Raw genomic sequence first — 21,050 nt, forward strand, 5'->3', positions numbered from 1 at the left:
GCACAGTGGCGATGACCAACAGTACTTAGTACGAGTTAGGACACAATCAGTAGAGGCTTGGATGAGCTCATGTTTATGGAAGACGGGAGGTACAAGGTGCAAGATGAAAGCTGGACTGGACAGAAATGGAACAAATTGAGTCACAACTTAATTGAAGTATTAGTGAGATTTTAGCTGCTTGAGAACTTTCAACCTCCTGCTTGAAAGCTGAACTACAAATCATTCTGGGCGCAAGTGAGGACTGTAGATGCTGGTGATTAGAGTCAACCTGGTGAAGAGCTTTTGCTTGAAGCGTTGATTCTCGGGCTCCTGGGATGCTGCCTGACCTACTGTGCTTTTCCAGCACCACACTCTCTACAAATCATTCTGTCTGCCGTTCAGAGATCAACTTATAAACAGAAGAGCCCAAACTTGTCATTGGGTTTGCATTATCATACTAAAAATATTACTGAAAAGTACTACTCCAACTGTTCAAAATATACTGAACAATTATAAAGAATCTTTTGTTGATAAGGACATAACCAGAAACGACACAAGTCTTATACCCTCAACAAATAAAAAAATTGTTTTGAAAATAACGTCTTGGTGCAGCCCATTCAATCAGTCTGTAAGTGATAATACTAAAACTAACATCTTCACCATGGCTGGTTTTCATAATTGGATTTTGCCAAACATTTGTTGTTACCCTGAAAATTGATATTCTTGTGATTCATTTAAAAGAGCAAAACATTCTGCAGTGTAAAAAAAGTATAGCTGGGTAAGTGGAAGTTAAAGAAATGGTGAAGAAAAATTGCAGCAAAAAGTGGACCAGTGGAAAACTTCTGGCTTCTGCTTCAGAACACACACTGCTCTATAATTTATATCCCATGGTCAGATTCAAGATAGCTATGACAGTGCACAACTCAAACACGGCAGAAACACTCCAAATATACAAGCATGAATTATAAATACTGTACCCTTTGTACTACGCTAGACTATTACATGCTGGAAAAACTTCTTATCCATCATCTGAATGGCATATCCATTCTTTCAAGTCTCAGTTTGGAATGTGTTGGAACACAAATGCCAACGGTGAACTGGGGTTTATATTCACTAGAAATCTGATGGATTGCTGCTGGTTTCGGTTCAGCTGTCATCCTTCAGGCATTAATGGAATTTTGCTGCCTTTGATCTTTGCCAGTTTCAAACTCAGACTCCAAAGTGATTGATTTTAAGTTTCACTGACAGTTGCGCTTCTCTTCCCTTAAATTAACATTTTTATGTGCCCTAACACATAAATCCATCACAGAGATGAACAATTGACATTTGGGCTTGAGTACAGCTCAACTTGGCAAGACAACAGCATCCCTGCCACAACTGTCATCATGCATTTTGGATTTTGAATCATAAATATAGTCAGGTTGTAAATTACAAATATTGTTCGAAGACTTGTAGGAAAAAGTTAAATCATAATTATGGAAAATTAACAAAATATGCACAGATCACTACATCATTAAATGTGATCATAAGCTTCAAAATAAACTGACAAAGTTCATAGGCTTATTTACAAACAAAAATTGACAGAAATACTTTGAACTATCAGCACATTATCCTTAAATTCAACATGCAACACTGTACTGTTCATTTTGAGAAGCCAAAACTTTACATACTCAATTCACAAACGTCGATCATAGCAATTTACGGCACAATTGGAAACAATTGGGCTCACCATTTCTGTGCTAGCCAAAAAGGAAATCCAGCTTAATTCTATTTTTCAGCTCTGGGTCTATAGCTTGGGAGGTTCTGACACTTGAAGTGCATACCCAAGTTACGTTTCAAATGTGATGAGGGTTTCCACCTCCAGTAAATGACAAAAGGTTATCAACCTGAAAAATTAACTCTGTCCCTCTCTCCAAGACACTGAATACTTCCTGGATTTTCTGGTTTTAGCACTACGCCCAGTCTGGGTTTGGTATCAAAGTCTGACAACAAAACAAACTTCCATATTTGAGCTCATAAATAGTGCACTTTCAAAGTTTATAGATGATTTTCTTTTCTAAGATAATATTTTACATTTATGAACAATGAAATTCACCTGCTTTTTCAAGCTTAAGAAGGATAATTTTGTCAAAGGACCATAGAAGTTCTAATGTTTAAAAGAAAGTACTCTCCTCCAACAGATCAAACAAGACAGTAACTGGAGCACACAGCAGAAGTCATGGTCAGACAGATACTATTGTTGGAGTCTGAATTCAGTTGCCAAGCTATTTTCTGTGGAGTTGGCTAATTCACCACTAATTGTGAGACCTAAAAAATGAAAACAAATATCAGACATAATTGTAGTTCATCTGACCTTCAAAACAATCCCAAACTAAAAAGGGAAGTATTTTATTTCAAGTGGTATGGTTTTAGAAATAAAGAACAAAGAACAATACAACACAAGAACAGGCCCTTCAGCCCACCAATCCTGCGCTGACAGATGATGCCTTTATAAATTAAAAGTCTTTTGCCTCTGGATAGTCCACATCCCTCTACTCCCTGCCTATTCATGTATCTGTCAAGATGCCTGTTAGACATTGCTATTATAAGTGCTTCTACTACCTCCTCTGGTAGTGCATTCCAGCCACTTATCACCCTCTGTGTAAAAGCATTTTCCTCTCATATCTCCTTTAAACTTTCCCCTTTTAACTCAAAATTGTGTCCCCTATTAATTGATATTTCTACGCTGGGAGAAAGACTCCGACTATCCATGCCTGTCATAATTCAATCAGGTTGCCTCACAGACTCTGAAGTTCAAGTGAAACCAAACTAAGTTTGTCCAATATCTCTCCCCTCCAGAACAGATAGCATTCTGGTAAACCTCTTCTGTACTCTCTCCAAAGCCTCCATATCTTTCTGGTAGACCAGAAATGAATGCAATATTCCAAATATAGCCTAACTCAAGTACTACAAAACTGCAACATGACTTACCAATTTTTATACTCTGTACTCTGACCGTTGAATGCAAGCATGCCATATGCCTTCTTTACCACTTTAACCACTGGTGTTGCCATTATCAGGGACCTATGTGCCTAGATCTTCAGTATGTTAATGCTTCGAAGGGTTCTGCCATTTACTGTATGCTTCCTCCCTACATTAGATCTTCCAAAATTCATCACCTCACATTTGTCCAGTTTCAAGTCATTTGATTTCAGATAATCAAACTAAAGTACAGCAGAAATTCAAGAGCAGGACAAGTAAGAAAGATTGGTATTCTATTCTGGAAAAGTAGTAAAACATATAACTGGAACTTAACCTTTAGACACTCTATACAAACATTTATTTATAGAGGTATGCAGAACATGACCACTTTCAAATGCAAAAGCCAAGATTTCAGTCCGCTCCTAAAAATCCAAATACAAGTGAATTCCGAGTTTGTGCCCAGAATACAATTAAACACTCGATTAATATGCAACTAACAGTTATTGTGAGAAACATCATTCATTTTGTCTGAACATATTTCTTTAAAATATGCCTATTTTAAGAACATCTCTTTCAGCAATAAACACATCGGACAGCAAACTGATGTGTAACATCTAATTTCTTTTCAGCATTAATATTACTCCTGCTATTTATCTAACGTCGTTGGGTTTCTAAGTTGCACTCAAAATACTCGGCAGCCTTGTACATTTTTGAAAAGTTCATAGCATCACCTAAAATTAGGCTGAAAATATGTGCTGCTTTACACTTCACCTTTTTAAACCAGAAATATACAGCACATCAAAGGAAAACTACATAGTAAATTCCTATTTTTAGGACATTAAAATATATTTAAAAAGCAACAGCACTACCTTCTGGCATCTGCTGCATGTGCACAAGACAGGAGCATAGGAGCTAAAGCTCCATGTAGTGTTACTTTTTATATAGCATTACAAAGGCATTAAGTTAAACTTCACTGAGCTGGTTGAAATTGGTAAATAGTGATATCATGTAGATCAATGAAGTTCGAGATTTGACCCCTGAAAGACTGGCATTTTGGCTGGTGTCAGCTGAGCAAAATATTAAGGGATGCTATAATTAGCGTTGATGCTGTTGAATTAGGAGAAATTGCAAAATACCCTCCACCATTTGTAGACTTTAGAACAGTTGAAACAACACGTTAATTTAAGAAAAAAATCTACGGTTTTTAGCATGAGTGCAGTTGCTTCATTAGAGTCTTACCCTTCATGAATAAATTCTTCCAAAGCTGCACACTCCGATATGAGTTGCGTTAAGTTGCTCTTCAGTACCACATAAGACAAAATAGGTAGTAGATCATCGGCACCGCTACAACAGATTACAAGACAGACAAAATACATTACTGATATAAAACAGATCAATAAGAAGAATTTTCATAAATATTAAACCTGATTGATTGGAATTGTTTCCCTTCGTTGTCCTTTAAATGAACTGTTCCCCACAATATTTAAAATCTTAAATATGAGGAGCCCAGCAGTAGTCAAAGCTGTTCTCCTCCATTCCTGTCTACACCTACAACAAAGTTTTATTTGATGCAAAAAGAAGTTAATACCTTCAATAGGTATGAAAATGGTTGAGATCCTACTTAGAGCAGCTATACTCAGCTGTTCAAGTGTCAAATATATCCTGGTTCTAGGAAGACATTCAGGAGCATGAACCTTTGAGAATGTAAGATAGGTTAGACAATTTATCTTCACAAGTTGTCACAGTTTGTTTTACATTACTTATGAAAAGAACACACCTTGCTGATATTTGAGATCTTTAAAAAAAATCATAGGCTTCCCAAATCAGTTTTTAAAGAGAGTAACTGAGCAATAGAAACTAGGAAGATCTCTAGTTCAATTCCTGGCTGTATCCATCAAGCTACTGCCTGTCTAACAACCGATCCAACCATAACAAAAAGGTTGATTGATGCTACTAAACCATTTGTAGTTACTCCTCAAATAATGATAGAGTAATCATAAATGTCTGTGCTAACTTACTGTTTTTAGTCAGATGTAAATTGCCTCTGAATGCAACAGAGTAAAGCTCCTCTTTGAATATATGGCCACATGATTGATATATGACCCCAAAAATGTGGCACCCAATCTAATCTGAAATTATGAAGTTTAGCTTGGACAAGCAATAAGAATACTAATTATAATTTACCTCATTGCTTCAAAATCTCTTTTAGATGACTAGTTTTCTCAAGCTTTTTTCTTCTGGCATTTATACGATCAAATATTTGGTTACACTTCCCAATTTCAACCATATTATAGGCCCTGACACCAGTGCAAGCAAATTCTGCAAAGAAATATGAATGCCACTAACCTCTTGGCAAATATACCACAACACTTCATTGCACTGTGAAAAAAAAAGCTTGGTGCAGGTTAGGATACAGGCAGCAGAGTTTTGGACATTCTCAATTTGAGGTCGATAAAACTAGGGAGGTTAGTTAGAGTATACTAAAATCATTAAATAAATAACAAAGACATGGCTTTTCTTTTCTCACAACCTAGCTGCAGGAAATTTCTACATGTCCACTATTGATTGTTGGACCAGAGGTTTGACTGACCGTTAGAAACAGTAGAAAGAATAAGAAAGGTGGGTTGACAGAGCTGGGTATTGTCAGCATACATGAGAAAACTGATGGGGAACCATCAAAGGTAACAGTCTGGGGTGTAAACCATAGGTAATGTAATCAAAACAAAATACATTACTTTTGAATGATATTTATCAATGCACAAAATGGAGATGAAAGTGGCATATGACATCTACAAAACTCAGGGGTGGAAAAGCAGTCAAAATAACAATGTATTTCATTTTATCTACTTCTGTAAACTGACAAGAGGCATGTCAAAGACTGACTGAAAGTACGTATAATTGAAATCAAGTGGGATCTGATTCCTGATCAGTGATCTGACAATGATAGACTTAGAAATAAATTATTTGGAACATAACAAAAGAACAACTATTGGGAATATTTTGCTGAAATTACCTATATTTAACCCGAGACAGCAGTTGGTGAATAAAACTTAGAATATTATTTCTTGATATAGAAAAATAATTGAAGCTCCGAATCTGAATTTGATTAAAAAGTGAATTTACTACAAGAATGGGAATATCATTTTTACAATGTTGTAAACTTAACACATATGGGATGATGGGCTAAAATGCAGCAATATATCAAATCAGTCCCTATTTTCAGTTGCCTCATTTATGTTGCTATGCTTCAATGTCTTGTTTCCATTCAAAACAGTCGGTCATGAAACGGCTGGTTGCAGTCGACAGCATCGTGGCTTCATTGTGCCCGGAGCAGTACAAGAACAGGACTTTGCAGCAAGGCGGCTAATAGCGCAATGAAGGGTGGCAGTGGCTGGGGCCCAGCGTGAGCCCAGATGGTGGCAGCAGCGAGGCAGTGGTGAAGGAAGGCTGTTGTGGCAGTCAGCAATGAGGCAGCGGTGCCAGTGGCAATCAGTCGCAAAGGATGGTAGCAGTGTCGGTTGGGACCCAAGCCTTGCAAGCAGTAGCGAGGCCTGGCACACCTGACGGAGGTCAGCAGTGGCCGCTGGCTGTGAATATTGCTAGCGAGCTTAGATTGATCTTAGCCCATCGTGGGGGACAGCGAGCCCTGTAGGGGAAAGACCAGCTTGAGGCATTTGCAGGCATATGACTTATTAAAAGACTGTAATGTATAATTTTTTTTATTTTTCAACTTTTATACGAAGAAGACTGTTGTGCTAAACTTTGTAACTTATTTGCCTATTTTTCTACATCTGTAACTAAGATTTTGTACCTAAGATGGCACCATGTGTACATTGTAGACTTATCACTGTACTCTTATACCTCTACTTCAGTACATGTGACAATATAACCTAAATCTAAATTTAAAGTCAATTATAATTGGCACTTTTCCTTTGGGAATATCATTTTAATGTTGCATTACACTAGGCTGATATAGTGTCACATGATCTGATTGAGGCAGGGTCTATATGGATCGACAGCCCACTCACTCCGTGGCAATCATGCTCCTCAAGCCGCCTGTTCTCATTTTCGACTCTCCTACTTACCACCCATCCTAATACCCTATCTTCCCATTTGCCTGATTGGTACACAGAAGGATTAATAAGTTGGATTTCAGGAGAAATAGTTAGTTTCTTTTTATGCCTTAAAATTTATTTTAATCATTTGTTTGTACAGTATTTCAATATATAAGGTATATAAGGTAATCTTTGAATAGAAAGGATCTACAGAACTTTACAGCTTTTACACTGGAAAATCTAATTCACTTAACGTTCTTTCATTTAATATTGCACGTTTGAAGAGAGCAATTAGGATGTTAAGGAGAGAGGAGTACTGTACAACGTTTGAGGGGAAATAATTAGAGACTGCAAATTGCTATGAAGCATGAATGAAGTACTTAATTTTCCAGACATTTTTTATGAACTAACAATAGAGAGTCTAAAAATCCACGATACTTAGAAAGCCCCAATGCTAATACGATGATCTCTGATGAAAGTCAAATTTGGATTGAGTAAAAAGATATGTAAGTTTTAACAGGCTAGACAGTTTAACATGGTATCTCAATAAAAAGGCTAAATTTATTTCATTTTACACAATATTCTTCTCATATTTAAAACCTGGTCATATGTTTTCAAAGTTCTGAATGTACATTTTGTACTTTCCAAAAACCTATGTACCACTGAAAGAACACATTCTTGAATTAATGCCCTACCCCTTCTAAAAATCAAGCTGCCAATTTCACACTTAATTTTTAACTTAAATTCGGCAGTTCTTCAGACAAAACAAAATAAATGCTATCTTTGATGAACAATCAAACGGAGACAGGCATTCAAACATGGCAAGAGGATCAGCAAGCATTGGCCATTAGAATCAATAAGATTTCCTTCATCTCAATCTATTGTAGAACTTTCTGAGATGGAGGGAATGGAGAAAAATCTTACATAAATAAGGTCCCCAGAAAAGACAGAAAGCAATAGGTTTCTAAATCTGTAACCTAAAAAACCTAAAATAGCAACAGTGATAGGTGCATAAGAAACAGTACCATCTGCAAATTTTGTGGTACTTGAAACTATGTCAGCATTCCTTCAGTCTTGCAAGTCAAAATCTTGTAACTCCCTTTCATCAGCACTGTGATTGTTCAGTGGCTCAAGAAGGCAGCTAACCATCTGCTTCTCAAAGGAAATTAGGAGATGGGCATTAAAGGCTGGCTGAACTGGCAACATCAACATCTTATGAATAAATATAATTTAGGGAGGAAAGGTGTGGATGTTAACATGATTTTTTTTTCAAAATGGCACTTTCCTTTGCAAAATACAGTAAATAGTAGCAAGATGGAAAAGATTGCAGTTTAATGAACCAGATCTAACTTGCCTTTAAACTTATGCAGATTTCTTGAGAATTTGTGGAAGTTTGCTCATGGACTTAAGGTTAGGTATGATTCCCTTGTTGCAGGAGAACTGTGCCAAGTAATCTAATAGCTAATAAAGTATAATTATTGCAGCAGCCAAAGTACTTAGGCTTAGAAGCACAGATGCTTGATAAGAAAATATTGAGAAACAATGACAACAATAGCTATGCGTGACTGAGGGCGAAGGTTTTACATTTCTATTTTAAGTTGTGGTTAACTAGTTACTCACGCAAACACCCATTTGCATTGTATCATGCAAGCAGAGGTCTGAAGCAAAACCATTTCAAGTCTTATACTATGATAAATCAATTTATATATCTCACTTAAAGACTACTGAAAATATCCAAGCAAAGAACATACATCACAATATGCTACAATCACTCTTAAAGCTATTGAAGAAAAATCTGATTTATTATTATTAATGATCACTAAACAGTAATCCAACTGAAAAATGTGCACAGACGTTGGGTGAGGATAAGATCAGTGCTGTGACACTTTGCATGAGTAAATTGTCTGCTGGCACTGACTATCTCGTTGCATGATGAATAACTAGTGCCAATAAAAAACAACAAGAGATTACTTGTACTTATGTTGCTGCATTCCAGCATGAATCAATGCTGGATGGAGGCAAAAACATAACATGTTAATTTGAAGTTTACATTTGACTTCATCAGCCTACACTGGATTTGTAAAAAGGTTTTATGGGGTTGAAGATAACTCAACGTGTCAGCCACTTCTCAAAATTTAATTTCACTAAATGTTGTATTAAAGGAGAAAGGAACTCTTAACAATACGACTTTAAACCTGCTTGACCTTTACCCAGTATTTCATACACAAAGTTCAGATTCTTTCCTGCAACCATACAAATATCTAGATTGTCAACAAAGAATCAGCACACATATTATGAGATTTGGGGAGTTACTGTACAGTGCAGCTCAATGAAGAGTGTAAGAGGGCAGGCCAGGAGCAACACCACGTATACCTAAAAATGCATGTGAACCTGGTAAAGCTTTATGTTTGAGCAAAGGTAACAATAATTTTCTACAGAATTAGCAATCCAACAAGATATTAATTAAAAGGTCACTCATCAACATTATAATTGGCTAACATTATTTCATATTAGCCACACTTCACAGAAACATATCTGCAGTTTTCTCCAAACAAAATGGATTTCAACACTCAAAGAAAATGTCATACAATGCAAAAACACATGCTCAGAGACTACAGGATGTCTGCTGCCAGAAATGATAGGCACAACAGTCCAATCAAGATTCAGATTACTCAAAATAAAAGTGCCATTTACCAGCACTTTTGCATTTGGCAGAAGTCTTATAATTGAGGAAAGACAATCCAGGTGCCTACCATGACCACTGCTCATCTTTAAAACAGTATCTGAAGAATCATATCATACTTGAAATCTTAACCCTGTTTCACGCTCCATCGATGCTGCCAGATCTTCTGAATTTCTCCAGCATTTTCTGCTTTTATTTCTCTTTTTTTGGATGTCGAACTTTCATGAAAAGTCAGTGAAGAATGAATCCCTAATAAGGCAGCCCTGCACTCATTTAACATAACATGGAACGTAATTGGGAGGCCATTGGGAGGACTTTCGCCCGTCTCTGTAAACAAAGTTCTGCCTCAGAAAGGTGCCAGTAAGGGGAGGCAATGTCATAGTGGTAATCTCATTAGTGTAGCAATCAAAACCCCAGGCCAATGTTCTGGGAACTTGGTTTGAAGTTCCACCATGGCAGATGGTGAAATTTAAATTCACTAAAATGTGGCCATTGTCAACTGTTGTGAAAATCCATCTGGATCACATTCCCCTTTATGGAAGGAAACCTACCATTCTTACCTGGTCTGAACATCCGCATTCCAAGAATGAATTCACAAAGAGTCAATTAAATCATGCAGTAGGCCCAGAGGTACCACAGGTCGCTGCTGGGAATACAAATAGTTCCCAAGTCTGGACTGGAGCCCACAACATAAAATAAATAGACAATAGGTGCAGGAGTAGGCCATTCTGCCCTTTGAGCCTGCACCACCATTCAATATGATCATCCTTAATTAGTATCCTGTTCCTGCCTTATCTCCATAACCCTTGATTTCACTATCCTTGAGAGCTCTATCCAACTCTTTCTTAAATGAATCCAGAGACTGGGCCTCCACTGTCCTCTGGGGCAGAGTATTCCACACAGCCACCACCCTCTGGGTGAAGAAGTTTTTCCTCATCTCTGTCCTAAACAGTCTACCCCATATTTTTAAGCTGTGTCCTCTGGTTCGGCACTCACCCATCAGCGGAAACATATTTCCTGCCTCCAGAGTGTCCAATCCTTTAATAATCTTATATGTCTCAATCAGATCCCCTCTCAGTCTTCTAAACTCAAGGGTATACAAGCCCAGTCGCTCCAGTCTTTCAGCGTAAGTTAGTCCCGCCATTCCAGGAACTGACCTCGTGAACCTACGCTGCACTCCCTCAATAGCCAGAATGTTTTTCCTCAAATTTGGAGACCAGAACTGCACAATACTCCAGGTGTGGTCTCACCAGGGCCCTGTACAGCTGCAGAAGAACCTCTTTGCTTCTATACTCAATCCGTCTTGTTATGAAGGCCAACATGCTATTAGCCTTCTTCACTACCTGCTGTACCTGCATGCTTACCTTCATTTACTGGTGTGCAAGAACACCCAGATCTCTTTGTACTGCCCCTTTACCTAAATTGATTCCATTTAGGTAGTAATCTGCCTTCCTGTTCTTGCCACCAAAGTCGATAATCATACATTTATCCACATTAAACTGCATCTGCCATGCATCTGACCACTCACCTAACCTGTCCAGGCCACCCTGTAATCTCCTAACATCCTCGTCACATTTCACCCTGCCACCCAGCTTAATATCATCAGCAAATCTGCTAATGTTATTACTAATACCATCTTCTATATCATTAATATATATGGTAAAAAGCTGCGGTCCCAGCACTGATCCCTGCGGTACCCCACTGGTCACTGCCTGCCATTCTGAAATGGAGCCGTTTATCACTACTCTTTGTTCCCTGTCAATCCAAGTTAGTACTTTGCCCCCAATACCATGCGTCCTAATTTTGCTCACTAATCTCCTATGTGGGACTTTATCAAAAGCTTTCTGAAAGTCCAGGTACACTACATCTACTGGATCTCCCTCATCCATCTTCAGAGTTACATCCTCAAAAAATTCCAGAAGATTAGTCAAGCATGATTTCCCCTTCATAAATCCATGCTGACTCTGACCTATCCTGTTACTGCTATCCAGATGTGTCGTAATTTCATCCTTTAGAACAGACTCCAGCATCTTTCCCACCACTGAGGTCAGACTAACTGGTCTATAATTTCCTGCTTTCTCTCTCCCACCTTTCTTAAAAAGTAGTACAACATTGGCCACCCTCCAATCCGCAGGAACTGATCCCGAATCAATCGAACTCTGGAAAATAATCAGCAATGCATCCGAGATTTCTCGAGCCACCTCCTTCAGTACCCTGGGATGTAGACCATCAGGCCCCGGGGACTTATCAACCATCAGACCTAACAGTCTCTCCAACACCAATTCCTGGCAAATATAAATTCCCTTCAGTTCAGATCCTTCAGCCACTGTTACCTCAGGGAGATTGCTTGTGTCTTCCCCAGTGAACCCAGATCTGAAGTACCAATTCAATTCTTCTGCCATTTCTTTGTTCCCTGTAATATATTCCCCTGTTTCTGTCTTCAAGGGTCCAATTTTAGTCTTAACCATTTTTTTGCCTTTCACATACCTAAAAAAGCTTTTACTATCCTCCTTTATATTTTTGGCCAGTTTACCTTCGTACCTCATTTTTTCTTTGCGTATTTCCTTTTTAGTAATCCTCTGTTGTTCTTTAAAAGCTTCCCAGTCCTCCGTTTTCTTGTATAATTTATGCTTACCACAAAACATACCCCAGTGATCCAAGAATTTAAATCCTTGCTTCCTGCACCAGTTCCCCAGCCACATGTTCAAGTCCATTATCTCCCTGTTTCTGGCCTCACCAGCCCGAGGAACTTGAAGCAAACCGGAGATAACCACCCTGGATGTCCTGCTTTTCAGCCTTCTTCCTATTCTCCGAAGTCCCACTGTAGTATGTTCCTCCTCTTCTTCCCAACATCATTTGTGTCGACATGTACCACCACCTCTGGCTCTTCACCTTCGTCCTTGAGGATTTCCAGCATTCTGTCTGTGATGTCTTTAACCCTGGCACCAGGAAGGCAATCTGGGGTCTTTCCACATATGATGGGGCTGTGCATCATTATGACAAGGACATCAAGAAGTGGAGAGGGGCAGGGTACATGCATGCATCTGATCTGGAGTACAGACAAATGACGGAGTTTGTCCTCCTCATCTCTCCTGCCCAAGGTTAGAACAGTAAGGCCTGAGGAGATATGGCTGATATGTTCCTACTAATTGATTACTTGAGGGTCTTATCAGGCAGAACATCATCTGGGAATTTTATGAGGACTATCTGTTTCCAAGAATCCTCACTAATTTGACAAGTGAATGCTGTTAAAACTTGTCCAGCCACTGGCAAATATAATTTCAGCACTTCTACATCTTCTACTTGTATGTGCACTGGTATGTAGAATCACCAGTATCTGTGCTTCAATATTAGTCTTGTGGTCGGGTGCCATTAGCAGGCGTCAGCAGCTAGACCTTGCTGCTTAATGTACATCTAGATCTTTGATGCAATCAACTAAGGGTGCAATGTAAGTTTGGTATTAGCTGTTCTGGGTTTATGTACTTACACTGATATTCAAGATCTGCAGGTGAGAAAAACAAAGGATCACAATGTGAGTATAACGAAAGATCACAATGAATACAATCCCTTCTTACTTATTTAACAGGTAAACCAATCAGTGCTTTCAATTGGGCTTTGGATTCCGTCACAGGGCTCAAGCACTTTGAGGAAGCCAGAAATCCTATGTAATCTGAGTGACCCCTTCCTTTGCTGTGCTGCAGCATGCCAAAAGTTCATTAATACAAAGCCTGATGGATTATGACATCTATGGCTTATTAAATACTAGCCTTTCCAGTACTTGATTCAAATAACACGCAAAATCATGAATGCAGTAGTTACCTGCACAGCCACAGACAAGGCAGTTTGGAATAACAGCGTGGCTGAAAGCCTCCATTAAAATTTGCAAGATCTGAAGATGATTTATTATGTTTCTTTTTCAGATAATGCTTTTTGATACCTTACGATCTAAAATGTATTTGATACTTGCATGAGATGGCAATTGTGTTCTAACCATGTTTCTGGATGATTGACTCTTTCTTAGTTCCTACACATAACCCCTCTGACATCATCGCAAAAGATCATCTGAATGGGATGGAAACAAGTTTCTTCAGGTCAACACACAGGCATGGATTCCCCCCTTATTGTTCCATGTCAGGCTCACATTACGTACAAAGCTTAGAACATTGTGACTGAGTAGACAAGGCATCTTTCTCCCTCTCAGGTTTCCTCTCCAAGAAATTCCAATAAATGACGAAATGTTTGGAAGTCATATAAATGTAAAAAAAAGGATATTTGAATATCCAAGTCAATTTGTCTAAATTTCTTTCATACAAAAGTCTCTTGCCAGTAGAATGCAACTTCCATTAAATATTGACAAATGTTAAACTAACTCCTGTGTCTCTTCAGAAATGCTATAAAATTTTCTGGTTACTTCAATTCTTAAAAATTGGGCAACGAGTGCCAGCCATTAGGCTGATCTCAGTGATAATTTCTGGAGATTTCAACATCATAGAATCACTGGCAATAACTTTTGGATTTCCGTATTTCACTTTCACATTTGCAGGCAGCAGAGGCTGCTGTTAGTTTCCAGAGTACGGTGCAAACACTGGCAGTTTCACCATCACTACAGCCACAATAATCTAAATCCTTGTATTGTGCAATGATTATGTTATTGAAGTGGTAATCTAGAGAGCTGGATTAATAACCAAAAGAAAGTGCCCACATTGCACAATGCCATTGAGTTAGAATTTAAAAAAATATTCATGCAGATAATTGTTGTCAGCGGAAACTAACCAGTAAGTCAGCTTTCCTAAAAACCCAATGGACTCATTATTTCCCAGAAAAAAGAAACCTGATATCCTTATTCAGTCTAGCTGATTTTGACTTCATTGACTCCATAGGTACAGATTTTAAGACTTTTAAAAATGAACCACCAGTGAATGGAATTGAAGTTTGTTTCTGAAGTCACAAGAGCAATGATTTGCAACAATGGATTGACTTGGTAGATGGGATGTTTTGTTGAGAGCTGAACATTATAAAAATATATTTTATTTTGATTTGTATAAATCATTCTGTAAATAAAAGTAGGTCTGCATATTTGAACAAACTATTAAATTGCCTGATTATTGATCACAAATATCTGTAACTGAAACTTTCCTGAAATTGTGTTCGAGATGCAGCAACTGGCTACTAAACTTCTCGCACCTGAAATTAGTTCAGCATTGCCAGCACTGGGAAACATTAGTGGTACTAACTGGTTGGAATCCCAAGGTTTGAGATTAATTTACATATCTGGTATGGAAATGGTTGAGCATGCCTTCACTGTGGCTCCAACTTGTACCATATCTGATGTGAGAATCATCGATATACAGATGACAAGTCAAAAATGGAGCATGATGCTACTTGACTCACCACTAACATGCTTTTCCTGCAAAATGTTTGTTTTTTCGCACAGCTCAAATAATGAAAATAGTTTAAGAAAATTATCGGCTGTTGAAAGAAATGACAGCTGCGTAATTGAGACTGCTGTAATCTAAACCACACATTAAAATTACTTCAATCTAGATATTCATTGAATGCAAAGTTACTAACTTGTTGACAGTTACATCTTTGGAGAATATACACATTCCATCCATCACTTATCACATACACAATACCTCCTAGATTGATTGAAATACTTTCAGAATCTTTTTGTAGGATTTAAATAGATCAGAAGGATGCAAATTTCTTTCTTAGTTTTTTAGTTACTACCTTCTTAGTCATCCATTCCAACTAACTACAGTTTACTGAATAGATAAGAGTAAAATACATTTCACCTCAAAAGATTAGAGAAAAGAACAAAGCAGGTCTAATTTCCAATTGGAAAAATCAGTGTAAGGTATATACGAATAACAAAGTATAATATCGTTTAGATTTCTTAAAAACGAAGAAGAAATTGCTGCAGATCTCAGACAAAAAGGAGCTTCTCAAAATGTATTTGGCCTGAGTAAGCACTGGCATACTCGCTAACCCCAGTCATGATAACACTAACATCTTACAAATCAAGGGACAACTCCACTAATAGGCTGGTTGTGCAAATCGTAAGTAGATGCTTTATTCAAACAGCAATACATATGAGATTCACAGTTGATTTATAACCCTCATTAAAGGATTATTTACTTTGTAATAAGTCAGAGTTCGGTATAAAACTGTAATACTGCATCTAAAATAAGAACAGAAAATGCTGGAAATATTCAGTAGGGTTGGCAGCATCCATGGAGAGACAAACAGTCAGATCTGTAACTTTTCATCTGATGAAAGATCATCCGTAAACTGCTTTCTCTCCACATATTCTGCCAGACCTGGAACACTTGTCATTTTCTGTTTTATTTCAAATTTCCAGAATCTGCAGTGTTGTATTTTTATAAACTATACCTAAAATTCTTTACAAATGATTTAAAGAAAGAATCATGCCCATGAATCTATGCAGAATCCTGATCCCAGACTCAAGAAGCAAGAACTGCTAACAAAAGGCTGAGCATGTTCTGAAGACACTGAGGAACAAGGTTCTGGCTCAGATCATCAGCGGCTTCCTGCTGTTAGATGAGGAGGAATAAAGCCAAATACAAAAAAAAAATAGCTGTAATACAGCACACCATAGGCAACAGAGAGCATGGGCATAGTAACAGAGAACCATAAGAGTTGGACAGGGAGAGGCAGAGCAAGCCTTTTACTTATGCTGACTTAAGAGTCATAGAGTCATACAGCATGTTTATGCCGAACTACACTAATCCCATTTATCTGCGCTTGCTTAAAGCCTATTATGCCCTGGCATTTTAAATGCTCATCCAAATGATTCTAAAATGTTGTAAGTTACCTACCTCCACCATGTCTCATATTCCTACACTCCTCTGGGTAATTTTTTTTTTCAGATCTCCTCTAAACTACCTACTCTTTACTTTAAGTTTGTGCCCTTTGGTCTTAGCCATGCCTGCCATGGTGAAAGGATTCTGACATCTACGCTGTCTATGCCACTCATAATTTTGTATGCCTCAAGCAAATCACTGCTCAGCCTCCTCTGTTCCAAGAAAAACAAACCCAGCCTATCCAGTCTCTCTTCATAACTGAGTTTTGTCATCCCAAGTAACATCCTGGTAAATCTCCTCTGCACCCTCTTCAGTACAATCACGTCTTGTCGAGAGTGTGAGGACCAAAAATGCACACAATATTCCGTCTGTGGCCAAACCATTGTTTTATGAAGTAGTAACAAGATTTCCTTGCTCCTATATTCTACATCATGGCTAACGAAGTTGAAAAGTGTGGCGCTGGAAAAGTACAACAGGTTAGGCTGCATCCGAGGAGCAGCAGACTTGACTTTTCAGGCAAAAGCCCTTTACCCAAAACATCGATTCTCCTACTCTTCCAATGCTGCCTCACCTGCTGTGCTTTTGCAGTGCCACACTTTCCAACTCTAACTGTCTAACACCTGCAGTCCTCACTTTCTTCCAGTTGTTGAAAACGATAACTAATGGAGTCATGTATCCCGTATGCCTTCTTCACTGCCCTGTCCACCTGTGTGGACACCTTCAGGGATCTATGGACTTGTACACAAAGGTCTCTTTGTTCTTCAATACTCCCAGGGCTCTACCATTCACTGTGTTTCAGTTTCCCATTTTAGACCTCCCAAAATACCTGACACTTATCAGGATTATTATTGCTCTGCTCAATTTACCAGCTGATATTAGATTGCAACCTGAGACCATTATCTTACCAAAAGCACCAACAAATTTCGTGTCAACTGCAAACTTACTAATTACACCATCTACATTCTCATCTAAGTTGTTAGTATACATGACAAACAGCAAGGGTCCCAGGATCAATTCTGTGGTACACCGCTGGTCACAGGTTTCCAATCACAAAATCAACCGCCTACCATCACCATTTGTGTAAGCTAATTTGGATCCAATTTGCCAACTTGCCTTGGATTTCATGGGCTCTTATCTTTCGGACCAGCCTTCCATGTGAGACCTTGTCAAAGGCCTTACTAAAGTCTATATAAACCTCTTCAACTGCATTGCCCTCATTAATATTTGGTTATGTTTTAAAAAAAGCTCAATTAAATTAATCAGAAAGGATATTCTCTAACAACTCTACGTTGACTATCCATGATCAATCCCTCCTTTTCCAATTGTTGATTAAACCTGAATCTCAGAATTTTTCGAATACTTTCCCTACAGTGATGTCAGACTAACTGGCCTGTAATTATGTGGCCTATCCCTGCTGCTCGTCTTGAACAAAAGAACCACTTATCTGGTAATTCACCTGTGGCTGCTGAAGTATTAAATACCTCCACCAGGGCTCCAGCAATTGCCTTCCATAGCAGTCCAGGATAAATATGCACCTTTACACTCACAAAAGGATCAAATACCTCCTCCTAATTAATCTTAACACTCAAGAACCTCACCAATCCATCTGAAATCCCCAGCTACAACATTCTTCTCCTCTGTGAATGCAGTTAAGAAATATTAATACAAAACCTCAACCATGGCCTCTAGCCTCATGCACAGGTTGCCTTTTTGCCTCTAATAGGCTCCCTGGTTATAATTTCTTCCAATCTCTTCCATCAGGCAGAAGATACAAAAGCTTAAACACACCTGCCAGCAAGTTCAAGAACAGCTTCTTTCCGGCAGTTATTAGACTTCTGAATGGACCTCTCAAATTTCAAATCTAACAGTGATCTTGCTTTTTATGTAATCTTCTTTATAATTCCAGCACCCTATTATCTCCACATGATTTGATCTGCCTGTACTGCACACAACCAAAACTTTTCACTGTATTTAGGTACATATGACAATAATGAATCAAACTGGGAAAAAGTGAGGACTGCAGATGCTGGAGATCAGAGCTTAAAAATGTGTTGCTGGAAAAGCACAGCAGGTCAGGCAGCATCAAGGCAGCCCTGAAGAAGGGCTTATGCCCGAAACGTCGATTCTCCTGCTCCTTTGATGCTGCCTGACCTGCTGCGCTTTTCCAGCAACACATTTTTAAGCTAAAATAATGAATCAAATCAAGTCAACTCTATGAATGTTGTAGAAAGTCTTTGTGAATTCCACGCTGAGAACTAAAAAGGTAGCGATCCACTCACCCAATGAAGTGTCACCAAATCTTCAGTTTCTTCCCATTACTTTTACCCACTGACCCCACATGTTGAAGATAGATCAGCCCTCCCATTTTTTCTGTGCATTACTGGCTGAAGCAGCTTCCTTCGATGGGCTGAAACGTAACTCGTGTCCTCTCAGTGGTGAATCATAGGAGGCATAACAAAGATATATTTCATCAACCCAATCAATATTGTAGAAAAAAATGTCATGAGCTCTGACAGTTCCCTGACTAGATAATGAATGAGGCTAAATTTTCTTTATGAAGTGTGACTCTCAATAAATGTGAAAGTTCCTGGAACAACAGATTACATTTTCAGCTGTGAAATTTTGAAAATCTTCACATTAAGTTGTATTTTGTACTGCGATTTCTGTATCAAGGAGATGAGATCTTCACAAAAACTGTTGTGCAATTTAGGGTGCAGAAGTGCTTTAAAGTTAATTTATACAAGAACTGTCCAGAAGGTCAGTCTCATCTTCCTTATGTTTCACCAGAGGTTGACAATAATTCCACTGTGGTGCACAGCCAGACTTGGAAAAGAGCTAAGTGAGTTTGTTGGCTCTCTTAAACACTTCATGACATGAATGGTGTTGAAAAATGGATACTGTCAATTGCTCTAACATTAAGAGGTAACCACTGCTGATAGAATGCATACAACAACGATGTACTGAATGAGGGAGATAGCCGGGTATGGCTCAGCTGCTTATTCTACCAGACGATCTGCATGGAGCTGGTAACCACAACTAAATTTTACCTCTGGCTGACAACTAACTTTAGAAATGCAGCCAAATTGATCCATTTCAATTCTTTAAAAAGTTTTTCTTTTCTGTGAAACGTTTTCTGACATAAAGCAATATAGAGAGGTTAATTTACATGACAGAGATATATAAAAACACATCCTTACCTCACACAAAAAAAAAGCACATCCAGGTATGTAAAAAATTGTGAATGCAGAGAGTTTGGGGGTTTGATGGTAGTGGATGGTGACAACTGACAGCTCACTGGTTGGAGAATGGAATATTAGGAATAGAAGTGTGGGAGAAGGAAAAGGTGAGTAGTATTAATTGAAATGTGCAACATGGTCAAAACTAAAATTGAAAATCAAAAGTGTGCGAAATTCAGTTTGACCAAAAAGACACATTAACATTTTGCATTGCAAAGATCTACCAAAAAGTTAAAACAGATGAGGGCTGCAACATGCAAGGAGTGCCAATCACAATGAAGACATTTCTTGGGCAGCAGAACATTGAATTCTCTTATTTAAACTGATACTTTTGTAGTGCTCAGTGTGCAGAGGAATCGACTATAAGTATCAACTTCACGAACAATTCCTGTGAAGATGTGGATTCGGCAGAGTTGCATTGCATAGCTCCTATCTATGCAGTAGAAGTGACTGAGCATCAGATATGCTGGTTTAATTTTAAAGTCTCAACAGATTCACCAGAATTTGACATCTGGGTACTTGATCAGCCATTTATAAGGAATGGTGAAGCAGACTTGAAGGGCTGAAAGGCCTACTTCTGCTAGTATTATAGATGTTTTTGATGTTTCTACGTTCATTTCCTTCACCTTAAACCACTTTACTAACAGTTTAATGAACTAGCCAGGGTATTACCACTGGCCTCAATGCTTCTGCTGAACATGAACTTAAACAAAAAACTGAAGCTTGCTGATTGCTATCCTTTAACTTTTTGGAAATAGGCTATGTATTGATAACAGCCAATGCACTGATAACAGCCAGGGATACGTCTTACAGTCCAAAGACCTGTCGACATTCTTCAGCATAGCTTAAACATGGCAAGACACAGGAGGATGGCTAGCAGCTTTGGAACTGTACTCCAACAATAAACAAATGCCTTCAAAATGGAAGAATAATGAAAGCTCAGCAAAAAGAACTCAAATTCAAATACAATTGCAACACTAATCCTGAACTTTACTTTTAAAACTTACTAGGTTTATTGGGGCCCCGTTATAGGAGCGAGATGTTTTAGCTAATCTGCAACTGGTCACAACTCTATATTTGGCTACTCTATTCTCAGGTCTATATCACCATAAAATCATTTTGTGCTTAACTGACAGATTACAATACAGCTCTTACACAAGCCTAATTCACAATGTTTGTGCGGTGCATGAATATTTATACAGACCTGATGAAAATTATTTATTTCAGTGCTCTAAAATTTTACATAATAACATCAATATGGCGGAATTTGTAGCAACATCAATATGAATAAATTATTATGAAAAATTACACA

The 21,050-nt window shown here is 38.3% G+C and overlaps 1 protein-coding gene across 11 annotated transcripts in view; it reads right to left on the reverse strand.

Annotated features, from left to right (window-relative positions):
• vps9d1 (VPS9 domain containing 1) overlaps positions 1-21,050 on the reverse strand; it is a 74,626-nt gene that overhangs the window by 9,988 nt on the left and 43,588 nt on the right. For 2 of the 11 annotated variants that reach the window (XR_015759920.1, XR_015759926.1), the window contains 2 exons: positions 18,782-20,651; positions 4,180-4,284 (listed from right to left, as the gene is read on the reverse strand). Coding sequence is in view for 4 of the 11 variants with exons in the window: in XM_043706681.2 (XP_043562616.2) it covers positions 4,180-4,284 (105 nt within the window). In the remaining 7 variants the exon portion in view is untranslated. The other 9 variants (XR_015759922.1, XR_015759925.1, XR_015759921.1 and 6 more) reach the window with 9 other exon arrangements.

This window comes from Chiloscyllium plagiosum, unplaced genomic scaffold (genome assembly GCF_037043375.1).
Source record: "Chiloscyllium plagiosum isolate Xiang-an unplaced genomic scaffold, Cpla_swu_hap1 HiC_scaffold_17, whole genome shotgun sequence".
NCBI lineage: Eukaryota > Metazoa > Chordata > Chondrichthyes > Orectolobiformes > Hemiscylliidae > Chiloscyllium > Chiloscyllium plagiosum.